This window comes from Chenopodium quinoa, unplaced genomic scaffold, assembly GCF_001683475.1.
Source record: "Chenopodium quinoa cultivar QQ74 unplaced genomic scaffold, ASM168347v1, whole genome shotgun sequence".
Lineage (NCBI taxonomy): Eukaryota > Viridiplantae > Streptophyta > Magnoliopsida > Caryophyllales > Amaranthaceae > Chenopodium > Chenopodium quinoa.
In genome coordinates this window covers 2,491,713-2,506,607 of record NW_018744239.1, presented here as the reverse complement: position 1 = coordinate 2,506,607, position 14,895 = coordinate 2,491,713, and the positions used below count along the sequence as shown (strand labels likewise).

The window sequence follows — 14,895 nt, the reverse complement described above, 5'->3', positions numbered from 1 at the left end:
TGCCGGTAAATGTAACATGATCTCACTCAACAACCTAAAGTGTGTTTTGTGGTCCTTTTAAATAACTTTTGGCTTAATTGGTCATTTTGAACAAAAGTGCCCTCTTTCTTGGTCCTTTTAAACAAATTTTCCATATATTTAACAATCGGTAAGATACAGGGGTCTCGCACCCTATCATAGGAATGGGGGGATGAGGATCGAACTCACCCTATCTCTCCATCTCCTATGTCCTCGTATATTGCACTAAAATGGATGCAAAGAATTTACCAATTGTCAAAAATATGTATATTCAAAATTCATGAGGTTAAAGCAGGAAGTTTACTCTCATTTTTATATCTCAGCCTTATACTGCTGATAAAATATTTACACTAAGAATTTCAAACCACTAAATACAATTTCAAGCTGAAACTAATTTGACATTGTCTATACACATTTTTAAGTAAGAAGAACTACTTTGAGGTCATGGTTCCATGTTGTTTCTGGTTTTAATGGCATAGCAACAAACAACGCGACCATCTGAAACAACGGAAAAACATCTCATCATCAACGGAAACAATTAAATGAAAAAAGCAATACGAGAGCAAGAGGGTGATCGGAGAGGGGTGTACCATAACGAAGGCTGCAAAAATCAGGCTGAAACCTTTACAATCAAATGGTGCTTTGTTTGATAGGAACCACTCTGCATGTCCAAAATATAAATCAATAAGCACTTGTATTTAACAACGATTTAGTTGTTGAATTAAACTCAATGTGAATAGAGATGCAAAACTTACGAGTTAATGGTGTCATAATAAGTGGTGATACGAAACCTGCTATTGAATCTACTGCAGCAAGAAAGCCTTGTGCTCTTCCCTGCAGATTCAGAGATATCCTTAAGGCAGTTAGTCACGAAAAATCGATGTTAGTAGTGAATTGTTAAAATCCGTAGTTACTCACCTGATCATTTGAACTTGATGCTCTTGAAATAATAGCACATATCTGAAGATCAAGGAAGCAACATACATTAGACAGAATTCAAAAATATTGATGTAAGTTAAAGGCGTTAAGCACAAGTAACACTTATATCTATAGCTTACTGAAGGTTTGACAAATCCGTATGCCAATCCAAGCGAAACACTAATGTATGGAAGCTGCAGAACAACCAAAATATTACAAAAATATACATTACGAGTCTGATATGAATTATAAAGTCACACAACCATAAGCAAAAGTATTTAGTTGTTTCCAATGTTACGCACCCAAGTTGCCCATGCCAAGCTGTAGAAAAATGCCTGCAAATCAAATTTACAAACATACTGAGATCATAACATTGGTTGAAAGGTGTGATAGTAACAAACCAATCAAAGCAAATATATGGCGGCAATTAGAGCATTGAAAACTTACATAAGTCACGGATGCCAGTAATCCCATGGAAAGTATCGCCTTCTCCCCAGTCAGTGTATTAATTACAGGCACTATCAGCATCTGAAGCCAGAACCAAAAAAAAACACAGGATATCAGCAAAGTTTTTAAGGTGCTATCTAGTGGACATGGAATTGCTCCATTATAGTGCTTCACGCATTTTCTACATATTCTACGTATCAGATACTTTATACTTAGCTAATAGCTCTATGTTTTAAAAAATATTTTCAAATCACAAATTTCACATCTTCTCCCCATACCATAATCCATACATTGTTTTATGTATTGCAGACTGATCTTTATTCATCAGGGAATCTACAACCATTCCGAAAATAACTAGACAATTCTGGTCAAAGCAATTTGTACAAATTTCTTCTATTAGCAAGGATGAACCCAACAGTTAACACATACAAATCACGAAAAGGCAACTGAAGTTATAAAACAAGGAAAAACTTTAGTATACCTGTGAGAAAACTGATCCGACTTGGACAATCATCAACGTTTCTGAAACTTTGCTTCCATTTAAATTCAATGCATCCTTCATATAAAACTGCAAAGGAGGTTATCTACATGTCAAATTATTTTCCCGTGATAACTCTTAAACAAGAAGATAGAACATGATAAGCTACTTGGATAAAGAAAAAAAAAGGCAAAGTTTAATATAATGCTCCGGCAATGCAAAACCAGTCCATGCGATTCAAACAAAACTTCTATATTCTGATTTGAAGTTTGCTATAGGCTGTAGCGTTTCTTAAAGTAGTTAGATTTCATATTAACGAATTACATTCATTCCAAATCAAGCAGCAAGACAAGAAGCCTGCAGCATTTACCAAGACTGCTAATAGTCTAATAGTAGGGAAAACCAGGATTATGAAACATTACTTGTTTAACTTAGAAATGCTAAAACACCATAGTTGTACCAAAATGAAAAAGACCATTTGTACTGAAGAAACATAATACCAATAAGACACTGCTGATGCCAGATATGCCGAACTCATACAAGAAAGAAACCAGATAAATGCCCCTGAGATTAGGTCTGAAACAAAAAAAATGTCGTCAGGATGAAATATAATATTGATAAGGTGTAATGAAATGCTGAATAACCTTCTTTAACCAGCAAACAATAAGAACATACTTGGTAAAAATTACAGCAGCAGCACATTTAATAGAACTGTAACGCTCTCTGATGGACTTAAAAAAGATGGACCAGAGTGACTGCTTTGTCATAGGTGCCCGCCTAGCAGTCTCAGCCACGAATAGTTGAATAAAGAGTGGAGGCATGATCAAGAGAGGAATTGACAGCTGAAAATAATGTATTCTATCAATAAGAGAAACGATAACAACCAAGACAACTCACAGCAAACAGCAACATTATTATAGGTAAAAACATGCCTCAAATATATACTTTCCAGGAATGAACTTTGCTAGCAAACTCCCCAAGATATATGAAGCAGACATTACTCCTGTGATCCAACTGAATGCTGCAACTCTTTTGTCATCCTCAACTACATCTGCCTATCAGAGAGTGATTTTTATTTTTAGTCATTTCCATTCACAAATTCAAAATGACAACTTGAGTAAAATCTTACCGCATAGGCAATAGCAATGCAGAATACACTCCGGAGACTTAGGATGTAGGAAAGACAACGGAGAGCGAAGTATGCATAAATGAATGCCTTGGACTTGCTAATGGCAAGAAGAACTGTATGGAAAAAAAAAAACCAGGAAAGATGTTGAGCAACACAAATCATCAAGGAAAACAGGTCATAATGTTGTACATTTGAGACACTGATTTACAATTTAAGGAAGCTGGTAAAGCGTAAAACTACTAAAACTCCACAATTCATTTACCACAGCAAAAGAGAACACACTACATGCACAAAGGCACCCTATATATGTATCAATGATGTATATCTATTTCAGAGTGTAATTGACCAAAAACAGGATTATATAAAAAACATTTAATTATCTTTCAAGCTAATAGAAGTTCCAACAAATTAAATTAAGAGATAGGCAGAGTGAGATGCTGATAAAATGTCTTACCAACAGGGAATATGGAAGTAGACATAGTCAAAAGGAGAAGTGGTTTCCTTCCATACTCATCCGAAAGCTCACATAATATTGGAAGTACAGGAATCATTAGAAGCCCAGCTAACTGCAAAATGAAATGCTATATCAAAACACAGAAACTACTCTATTCCGAAACTGCTTAAAGAACAGCAGAAACATTGCAAAACCATCCACTCAATATACACCACACGTAGAATCTTACAAGATGACAAGCACACCAATACTCATAGGCGATACAAAATATGGATCATCCTGAGCCTGCTAGGCAGAAATGTTCTCAGAATCAGAATATAAAACCAAGGTTTGACATGATTATTGTGCTCATAAACCTGAATCACCTGATTTCCAAAATCAATCTGTTATCTTCTAGTTCTCAGCCAATTTAGCTAAACAATTCTTTAAGTGATGCTACATGTCATATACGAATATACAGCAAATTCAAGATGCATAAATCTCCTTATTGCGATCATTAGGCATCTAAAAGATTGATATTAACCATTGTGAAGAAAAGTATGTAACACATGTAGTCAGATCAACAACCCCCTCATCCCTCAAAATGAACAAGAGAAAAATAGTCAACAAACAAAGATCAGAATGATAAAACGAGGAAAACAATGAGACAGGATTACAGTTTTTTGAAGACTATTAAGGTAAAGCGCGTAAGAACAGGTAGACTCTTCAGGACACAAAACGCGACTAATCACTTCCATCAGAAATGGACTAGACATTTCATGAGCAATGCCATGAACAAACAGCGCCACCAGCAAATGTGATAAAAGCTTTATATTCCGGAACATTATTAAATCCTTCATGCTTTGCAAACTCTCCATCAATTTACTTTCCATTATATCTCCTTGCTTACAGAAAACTCAGATTGTACAATATCTATCATTCCTTGTGCAATGCGGAGAAGAGGATTTGAGTTGGCAACAAACATACAGATATAGAAACATCATCCAGGTTACTTATTCTGATAAATTCAAACATATAGATAAAATAGTATTACCAACAGAAATGTTCATGTCTTGAAATAATCAAGTAAGTTGACATAGGAATTGTTTCCTATATATTTTACTATAAATTGAATATTAAATATCTTAAAAAACCTAAACTCTTTTAACATGTCTTAAAGACAAACAATTTGGAAATAACTTCTAAATTATAATGTTACTTCATAAATTTTTTTTTTCCTAGCATTTATTCTAAGAATTATAGATAGTGTTGCATATATCTTGACCTCCCTGAACACATTGTACGTAAGCAACAAGATCATCAACAAAGGGCGGTATAGTTGCCTTCGTCGTCTTGATGTTTAATGCTCACACACATTTGAATGGTAAAACAATTACCAAGTCTCATAACACAATTTTTTTTTTTGTATTTTCACGAAATCATTGTGAAAATAATAACATCGTTTTCACTTGCTCATTTTTATATGTTTCTCAATCCCACATCAAAATGGAGGATGTATATACTTGTTTAGATTTCATTCATTCCATTGATATATATAATTTACAATTAAGTGCACCACACAATTATGAAATGTATTACTACAATAAAGAACATTCTAATGCCAAAGACAACAAAAATAACTATTGCCTCTATTGACTATCGCCTAGCCAAGAGCTCTTGTATGCAACGGGTGTATTTTATGATTGATATAAAGGAACCTTCAACTAAGTTACTTCTTCGGTTACGAATTACTCGCAACAAATTGGTATTATTTGTGAGACATAAAATATTCCTTTGTTAGGGGAAGTAATTGACATCTACGTCATTGTCGGCATTAGTGACATTTCACACCATGCAACAAATTTAAAAAGAGATAAATGAAACATAATTATTGATTAAGCCTGTTTACTAGCCAGAGGCAAATGAATCCTCACTAAATTAGACACAACATGTATTTCTGATGAGGCGAAATAAGTGACAAATTATCTTCAAAACCAATAAATCAATAAACAAATAAATAATTCAGGAAAATTCGCATCAATATTTAGGAATATGCTATCATGCATTAAAATTAACCAACCCAGAACACAAACACAAATGGAAGAATTGAGCCTCGAAGACGTGTCATCTACTACATTTCAACCCACCATATAATATATACCCAAATATTATAAATGGAACTAAAATTTGAAATATTAAACATACAAGCATTAAAAACTCCCATACACGTAATTTTTGACAAGCATTCTTAAATTAATACTATATTATTACTCCCTTCGTTTCATATTATAGTGCATGTTTCATACTCAAATACAAAATGTCTCATGTTAAAAAATACAATTACAGTAAATATGAAACTAATTACAATAGAAATAGAAACTGAATAGGACGAGGGTTGTGTAATTAGGTTTCTCATAATTAGGGTTGTACATATCTATATATATTTGATTAATGAGAATACTCCAACCAAGGAGAATTACAATATTCTACATGGTATCAGAGGAACTAATGTATGGGCCAATCTCTACCCATAGCAATGCTCAACACAGTCCAAATAGTAGCCGGCTTCACCATGGACTAAGAGTCTCATCACAATCAACACCAAACTGTTGAGATTTTCCATTGACGACAAGTCTCGCTTTATGCCTCTCCATATCACCATTTTCCATGTATTTGTGCTGTTTAGTAAGAACATTAAATTCCTCACTCATGGCAATATTCCAATTATGGTCAAGCATGGCTAATTTCGGATTTTTTGATAAAGTTGAAATAGTTTGAATTGTAATGTTGGCTTGATATTTTGGGTTAGGCTTGAAGATACCACTCTTGGCATGGGTGGCCATAGAGTGAGTGGGCTGTAGAATTTGCCTTGTATGAGTAATGGGAACTGGGCTGGGCAGGGGGGGTCTGCAGGGGGCTTACAGTTGGAGTGGGAGTGCCGCGGCCCATCTGCGGAGTGGACTAGTGGTCCGTGGGAATTATGGGGGAAAGTGGGGGTGGGATGTGTATGGGTGGGGTATGTGTATGATGGACCTTGACATTGGGCTTGCATGAATGTAATGCAAGTGTTACACGAATCCAAAAACTCATAATCAATTTCTTTAAATTGTTGAAGGTTTGAGAATGGGAATTGTTTTTCAACAAATGTTACGTGACGAGAAATAATTATTTTGTTGGATGATAGATCATTACACAAATAACTCCAATGATTGGCAGGAAATCCCAAGAAAACACATGGTGTAAACCGAGGTGCAGAGCGATGGTAGCAAAGACAACCAAAGACACGATGATGATCATAAGTGGGATACTTACGATATAGAATTTCAGTGAGAGTCTTGTTTTGTATGGTTGTAGTAGGGAGAATATTTAGAATATACGCAACCATATGAATTGCATAAACACAAAAAGATGGAGGAGGGAGGCATGAAAAAGAACTGTTCGAGACGCATTGTTAATAGTGCGAATGATTCTTTCGGCTTTGTCATTTTGGGAAGAAGTGTTTGGGCAAGAAAGACGAAAAACCATGCCATTAGTAGCACAAAATTTTCGAAAGGGGTTATTGTCGAATTCACGACCATTGTCACTTTGAAAAGTTTTAATATCCTTTTCGAATTGTGTTTTAACATATGCTTGAAAATTAATTAGAATGTCATAGACTTGAGATTTATATTTGATAGGAAACACTCAAAGAAAATGAGAGAAATCATCAACTAAAACAAAGTAGTATTTGTGACCCAATTTGCTATAGATAGGAGATGTCCATAAATCCGCATGAATAATATCAAACAGTGAAAAAATGATAGAAGTAGAGGACTTAAAAGGAAGTTGTACATGTTTTCTCAATGGGCATGAATAGAAAAAATGAGAATTATTTCTCTTATTACAATGAATTAAATTGTTTTTTCTAAGAAAATCAAAAACAGGCTTGCCGGGGTGTCCAAGTCTATGATGCCAAATTGAAGGAAAAATTGCAACGAGAGAGAGAAGATTATTGTCTTTGTATCAGAAGAGTTTGAAAAAGGATAGAGGCCCCCCCACACTATTACACCGAGATAGAGTTGTCCCCGAAAGAAGGTCCTTCACAGAAAAACCGAGAAGGTCAAACTTAACAGAAACAAAATTGTCACAAGCAAATTTTCTAACTGAAATTAAATTTTTAATAATATTAGGTAACATATAGGACATTCTTGAGGTGGAAAGGTGGATTGGGTGAGGGAGTTGTAGAATTTCCATAACCATAAATAGGAATTCGTTTCCCATCACCAACTAAAATAAATTGAGGAATGCTCAAATTAAACAGTTTAGAAATATTACCCGAGTCACGAGTCATATGAGATGTCACCCCCGTGTCCATGAACCATCCGTTATCCGGAGGTTGAAGACTCATCGAGCTGTATGCTTGACCGAAATAAGTGGGAGTCATAAGTGGACCGTATCCGGGTGGTGTAGGTCCGGCATAGTAGGCATGATTGTTGGTTGGACGCAGGCCCAACACAGATTGTTGTACACAGTATTGCTGCTGGAACTGATTGTCTGGGCCAGTTGGAAAGGGACAAGGTGGGGAGGCCCAATTTCCTTGTTTTTGATGTTGTTGGGTCCAACCGGACTGATTTCCCCATTGTGGGGCTTGCTGCTGGGCCTCGTTGGATTGTTGTTGCTGCTGATTGTTGTTGCTTCCACGCCTCTTTCCTTTGGTGTTGATGCCTCGACCACGGCCACGGCCCTGCCCACCACTGGCACGCTGTTGGTCAGACGCCGGCTGGTTGGTGGCCTACGAAGTGGCGGACGGCGACTGTGATTGGGCCATAAGGGAATGTTGTCGAGATTCTTCTTGTTCCTTATGCCTAGTTTCCTCCAAGAGGAACATAGATCGAGCTTTGTTGATGACATTGTTCTTACAACTTCTTTAGAACGACTCAAGTGTGATATTAAAAGTGAGTTATTGGAAATTTTTGTAACCAGAACAAAGGAGTCTATGATCCTTTATCAGAGAAAGTATGTAGAGGAAATTATTCATAGGGTAAAGATGGACAATTGCAAATCGGTTGTAACACCCATCAACACTAAGTCAAAACTTGGGGCTCACGATGGTGAGCCAATGAAGAAGGATCCCTCTCTTTACAGGGGTCTTGCTGTTGCCCCCTAGTACCTCATATTCACCAGACCTAACATTGCTTATGTCGTTCAGCAGGTTTGTCTATTCATGCATGCTCCTAAGGAACCTCATTTTAACGCTCTTAAGCATATTATTAGATATATCAAAGGCACTTCAGATCATGGCCTACATTTATATCGTTCTGCTCCTACGAGACTTATTTCTTACACAAATGCCAATTGGGGTGGGTGCCTGGACTCTCGGCGGTCCACTTCAGGATATTGCGTTTATTTGGGTGATAATCTTGTCTCGTGGTCTGCTAAACAACATACTACTTTGTCCAAAACCAATGCCAAAGTAGAATACAGAGGTGTCGCTAATTTTGTTTCTGAACTATGTTGGCTCCGGAATCTACTTCTTGAGTTACATTGCCCTATTCGACGAGCATCCTTGGTTTATTGTGATAATATCTCTGTCGTCTACTTATCTTACAATCCGGTACAACATAACGTACCAAACACATTGAGATGGATATTCATTTTTTACTCGATAAGGTCGCTCTTGGTGAGATCAAGGTATTACATGTTCCATCTTCATATCAGTACGCATATATTTTCACAAAAGGATTACCTCGTCAACTATTTTTAGACTTCAGAGACAGTCTCAACGTCCGACCTACTCCCGCTTCGGCTGCGGGGGTATGATAGATAATAAGTTAATATTATCTTGTTAATATTCTGTAAAGATATATATTGTGTAATTAGGGTTCTCATAATTAGGGTTGTACATACCTATATATATGTGATTAATGATAATACTCCGACCAAGGAGAATTACACTATTCTAAATCGAAGATGGTGGAGATTAGCTGTGAAAAAGGACGTAGAAGATGGTGGCTATGAGAAAGGGCGATGGTGGGGATCGGCTGTGAGAAAGATTGAAGAAGATGGTGGATATCGGCGGTTGTGAGAAAGGACGATGGTAGAGGAGAGATGTTGGATGTGATGATGGTGGCGGTGGTGGTTGTGATGACGGGAAGGAAGGAGGAAGAAGGATGAGTTAGCAACAAAAATAATAAAATATTGGCAAATTTACAAATAATTATAATTTGTGCCATTTAAGTAACAAATTTTGTTAGAAGAGGGTTGCCCAAGTCAATTCCCACATGATGCCAACTATTTAATATAAGTACTTGTTTTTTTTATTTTTTTTTATTTTTTTTAATAGCAAAAATATTTCATTTATTAAAAGTCATACGACATCTATAATAGAGATTTGAAGTTAACAAATACATAAGGTATTGAATCAAATAAAAATTTCCTTCATAAAAACTACGATCGTTGAGTAGATCTTGTACTATGGAACATCTCCCACTTATATCGCTGGAAAATGCAACCTTGTTAGAGAGACAATCTAACGATCCTTTATAGTCATGAGGATGTTTTCCTTCTAATTCATCTATCTGTATTCGAAAATTTGATAACTTTTCCACCAACGAAATAATTTCACGAAAATCCATTAGATATAATATCATGGATTCAAAACTAAGAAATTTCTCCCTCGAACAGAGGAAATAAACCTTGTCTTTCGAAGGAGGTCGAAAACCTTGTCTTTCGAAGGAGATCGGAAACCCTTTCTTTCGAGGGAGAAAAGTTCCTCCTAAAAGGAGGAATCATTATTATAAACCTAAAAACAACTTTAAAGAAACAAGAATTGGGGATTTCCACCGGTTAAAACCGATGAAAGCCCCTTCAAAGTTCAATAATGGAGACTAGGGTTTTGGAGAGAGGAAGGAGGAGAGAGTATTGATATAATTTGATATATGTAAGTACTTGTATTATTTTAATACAATATACAATTATTAGATTAGTGCCCGTGCATCGCACGGCAGTAACAATTTTTTTCCATGATTGATTTGTGATATACTTCCTCCGTTTTTATTTTATTACACCATCAGGACTTTTACGCTATTCACTTAATCTTCGTTGACCATCATTTTTGATTTATTCATTCGAAAAAATATAGTCACGTGGGATCTAGTTAGATTCATCTCGAAATATTATTTTCAAATATCAAAATTTTATAATTTTTACAAAAGTATAATTGAAGATATTAATAGCTAAAAATATGCATTGGCAGGCATGAAATCCCTCATGGTGCAATAAAAAAATAAGGGAGGAAGTATGAAAAATGAGGCAATTCATATAAAATATACAAATGCAACGTATATAAGAAAATTGAAATAATAAGGCCAAATTATTAAAATTAAATTGTGAAAAAAATTATAGTTGATTAGTTGTGTTAAAGATATTTAAAAGTAGTATACATTATATTGCATTAATGATGCATGTTTTTTCCAAAATAACTATACAATGTACTTTTAAAAATTACGCTAAGTAAACTAACAAAAATGTCCCAATACCCAAAGCTGATCCGATCTGCTTTTAACTCGAATTGCTTGACCCGAACAGACTCGATGCCCGATATACCTCGCATTAAAATTACCTAATACCCAAACTAATAATGTCTAGTGCCATAAATGACTTAAATTGTTCCATCTCCAATCGTAACTTAACTCTCAAACCAAAAAAATTACAGATTTGTCTTGATTCGTAATATCAAAACAATATGAATAATCCGAACATGACCCGACCCGATTTGGACCTGACCGGACCGATATGGACCTGATGCGAACATGACCCAAACATACTCAACCCAAAATTGACCTTACTCGAAAAATGCCCAAAATATACTCGAAAACGAATTGTCCCAAGCTGAAATTGATCCGACCCATATCCGATCCGAATGACATGTTTGCTAAGTCTACTGGCTAAGGTGGTCTGTTCAAAATTATTTATTTACTTAATTTTTTTTTGAAGGGATATTTATTTAATTGTTTATTAGGTAGTCATCTTTAATACTTTGAATGTGGTTTATTATATTGAGGGTGGACTTTGTTTGGGAATTTGATAAAGCAATCATCTCCATTTTTTTATTTTATTATTTTTTTTTTATAAATACAATCATCTCCATTTGAAACAGGGTTACAAGGTTCACGGTACGTTGGCCCGAACCGCGACCTGGTTCGTTCGTACAGGAACACGGTACAAACGCGACTCAGGTCACCGGAGTCCACGAACCGATTTCATAGCTTTTTACGGGAAAAAGAAAGGGAAAAAATGGAGACACCTCCATTAAAATCGATGGAGTTCTTGAAATAGGAGAGAGAAACTAATTGTGCAGGTGAGAGATAATGGGTTCGGGAGGGTTTTTTTTTTTAAATAATCTTCTTTTGGGTAGGTGGGGATAGTGAGTGGGCCTAAACAACCCTACGTGTACTTTTCTAGACCTCTTGTCTTACCTTTTAATTTAGTACTCCGTATTATACAACTGTGTAGTGTACTTTAATATATATTTTTTTAGTGAAATTCGAATTTTATAGGACTGGATCACTGGAGGCTGTCAATTAGGCCAAAAAGCCTTAAATTTAATTAATAATTATAAAATAATTTTTTTAAAAAAATAAAATCTTAAAATATATTTTGTTCTTATCCCTTATTGGTTAATAAAAAATTACTTAAAATATAATATTAATTATTTATTTCGTACCCAATCGTTCCGGATTAACTAAAAGTTAAGTTTCACGTATCCGTTTCCGTACCACGTTTCGAATCGAACCCCGTACCATGTAACATTGATTTGAAATAAATTAGTTGGTCATTTTTAATACTTTGGATCTGGTTTATTCTATTGAGGGTGAGCTTTGTTTGGGGATTTGATGAAGCAATTATCTCCATATGAAATACGTAATCAACTTTTGATCAAGGATATAGTGCATTTGTGTCATCGTAACTGGATGTGTATATATATATATATATATATATTGATAAGTAGATGTAAAGTTGACATTTTAGCTGTACCAAAGATTTCCCCCCCTAATTGTTTAAATTTTTTAATTTTTTTTTTTTATAATTAAAGGTGATCATCAATAGCTCGACTTAGCCAGTTCAAAAGAACATATTAATCCCGTTTTGACCCAATAAGTTCGACATTATTTTGCAGGTTTGGGCACAAGATTTTTTACATAGGCATGACCCAAAATTATGATCACCTTTGAATGTAATCCATTTAGAGATGAGTAGGTCAGCGTGACTCACGCCGCCATCGCTGTGAAATAATCTCACAATCTCACACTATACAAAGGACTACCAAAATTATGTTTGTTTAGGAAGCTAGACTTTCAATAGTGTAATAAATTATACATAGACGTGATTTTGGCATGCATTCTAAACTTTCGATAGTGTAATAAATTATACCTAGTCATCTTGTTAGTCCCTAAACTTTCATTGTTTAGTAAGGTAAATGCCAAGTCAACATCAGACAGTCCCTAAACTTTCTTTAAAATATTATTTTACTTTTTGCCACATGGACACTTTGTTCCCTAAGTTTTGGTGACTCATCTTTTCTCCACTAGAAAAGTAAGTTATGGGTGGTTTTTTATTTATTTATTTATTTATATATTTTTTTTTTATGCAGAGCCTAGGGCATGAATTAGATTAAAAGTTTAGCAGACTGACAAAGTGTTAAGGAGGTCTATCCTCCAAAATTACATCCCGAATGAAGTCGGGGGGGGGGGGGGGGGCATACAAAATTACAAGAGTTACATCCTGATTTGGGGAAGTTCTACAATACTTAGCTAAAAGATCAGCTGCCCTGTTAGTGCTTCTACCTTCGAAATATAATCTGGCTTCATCCATACTCTCAAGCTGGCCTCTGCAAGATTTCAGAATGTTTGTGTTAACATCCTTGACAACCATGGGTCCTTTGATGAGATCCACAACCTGCTTAGAATCTGAACACACTTTCTATTTCTCCCTGTCTCATTCACCAACCAGACTAAGGCCAACAGAGATAGCAAGAAGCTCTCCCATATTTGCAGACTTGACCCTGCACTTTTGATAGAAGCCTAGTACCCAGTCACCTGTACAATCACGAATAATTCCAGCTATACCAGCCCAAGTATCAGCAGAGCTAAAAGAGACATCACAGTTCAGTTTCAAGAAGGAAGGAGCAGGAGGATTCCAGTTAACAGAAGAGGGAGTAGTGGATAAAAGACCAGAAGAAATCCTCATAGAGGAGTTAAATTCCCAAGCTAAAGCTAGGGTCTCTCTGAGGGAAGAATCTGGGGGTTGGTTAGTTTGGTTAAAAATCTGATCATTCCTCTTAAGCCAAAGTGTCTAGATAACATAGGAGAAGAGAGTTTGTGAAGGGATGAGGATTTGAGCAGATGAGGGAAGGTTAAGGGAGAGATTTGTATGAAGCCAAGCCTGGAGGTATTGAGAATAGAAAGACCCTGGCATGTGGAGGAGATCCCACACCTCTTTTGCTTGCTCACAATCCCTGCGAATGTATGTGAAGAGCATTTTTAGGAATATTGTGACAGGAAGCACAAAATTCTGAATTAGTGATGTTTCTCCTGCACAAGGTAACCCGTAACCTTGTGAGGGAGTCTATCCCAGTAGCAAAGCCATACAAATTTTTTTAACTTTGGGGTAGTTTTGATAGACCAAATCCAATCCAAATTAGTTTGTCCAGCATCTACAGCATTATAATTATACAAAAGGAGAACAACCTTTTTAAAATCAAACATACCATTTGAGGTTAGATTACTATTAGCTTTAGGGATAGGAACACTCAAGCAAGCATTAACAATGTGGACAGGGAGATCAAAAGAAAGCCTAGAGAAGTTCCATTGAGAATTTGAAACACACTCATCAAGCAGGATATCCTCTTCATCTCTCTGCAGAGGCCCATGGATTAAGCTCCTAATAGTCTAATATATCAGACCAATTGTCTCCCTAAGTGAAAATAACTTCCCCATTTCCAACCCCCCACTGGATATTTGCCTTAAAAACTTCCCAGACCTTTCCCATACTCTTCCACAAATGAGAACCAGTAGAAAAGGATCTAAATAAATTATTAGGCTTAGAATACTTGTCTTTAAGAACCTGAACAACCATATTATTCTCTTGATTGAGCATCCTCCACCACAACTTCAACATATGAGCTTTGTTAAGGGCTTTGAAACACCTTAAACCAGCCCACCCTCGTCTTTAGGATAGCAATTTTTTCCCAACCCACAAGGTGCAAACCCCTAGTATCATCCCTCTTCCCCCACAAGAACTTGGCCAAATAACTATTAAGATTCTGCAGAGCCGAAATGGGAAGCAACATACAATGAAAATAATAATTAGGCAGGGTGTTCAGGGTAGAAGACACAAGACAAAGCCTCCCAGTCTTTGATAACATAGCAGACTTCCAAAGCTTAAGTTTCTTGGTTATTTTCTCAGATATGAACTTAACCTTATTTTTTGAGG

At 35.9% G+C, this 14,895-nt stretch overlaps 1 protein-coding gene across 1 annotated transcript; it reads right to left on the bottom strand.

The window, feature by feature from the left end:
- Positions 1-309: 309 nt before the first annotated feature.
- On the bottom strand, positions 310-4,420 carry LOC110694602 (hippocampus abundant transcript-like protein 1). Its single transcript, XM_021871768.1, has 14 exons — positions 4,101-4,420; positions 3,445-3,556; positions 2,991-3,103; positions 2,790-2,916; positions 2,537-2,753; positions 2,362-2,437; positions 1,865-1,951; positions 1,384-1,464; positions 1,239-1,271; positions 1,077-1,130; positions 937-978; positions 774-852; positions 609-679; positions 310-516 (listed from the first exon to the last, which is right to left on the bottom strand). Exons 1-14 carry the CDS (start codon positions 4,314-4,316, stop codon positions 436-438), a joined length of 1,389 nt encoding a protein of 462 aa, XP_021727460.1. The 5' UTR covers positions 4,317-4,420; the 3' UTR covers positions 310-435.
- Between the last annotated feature and the right edge of the window lie 10,475 nt (positions 4,421-14,895).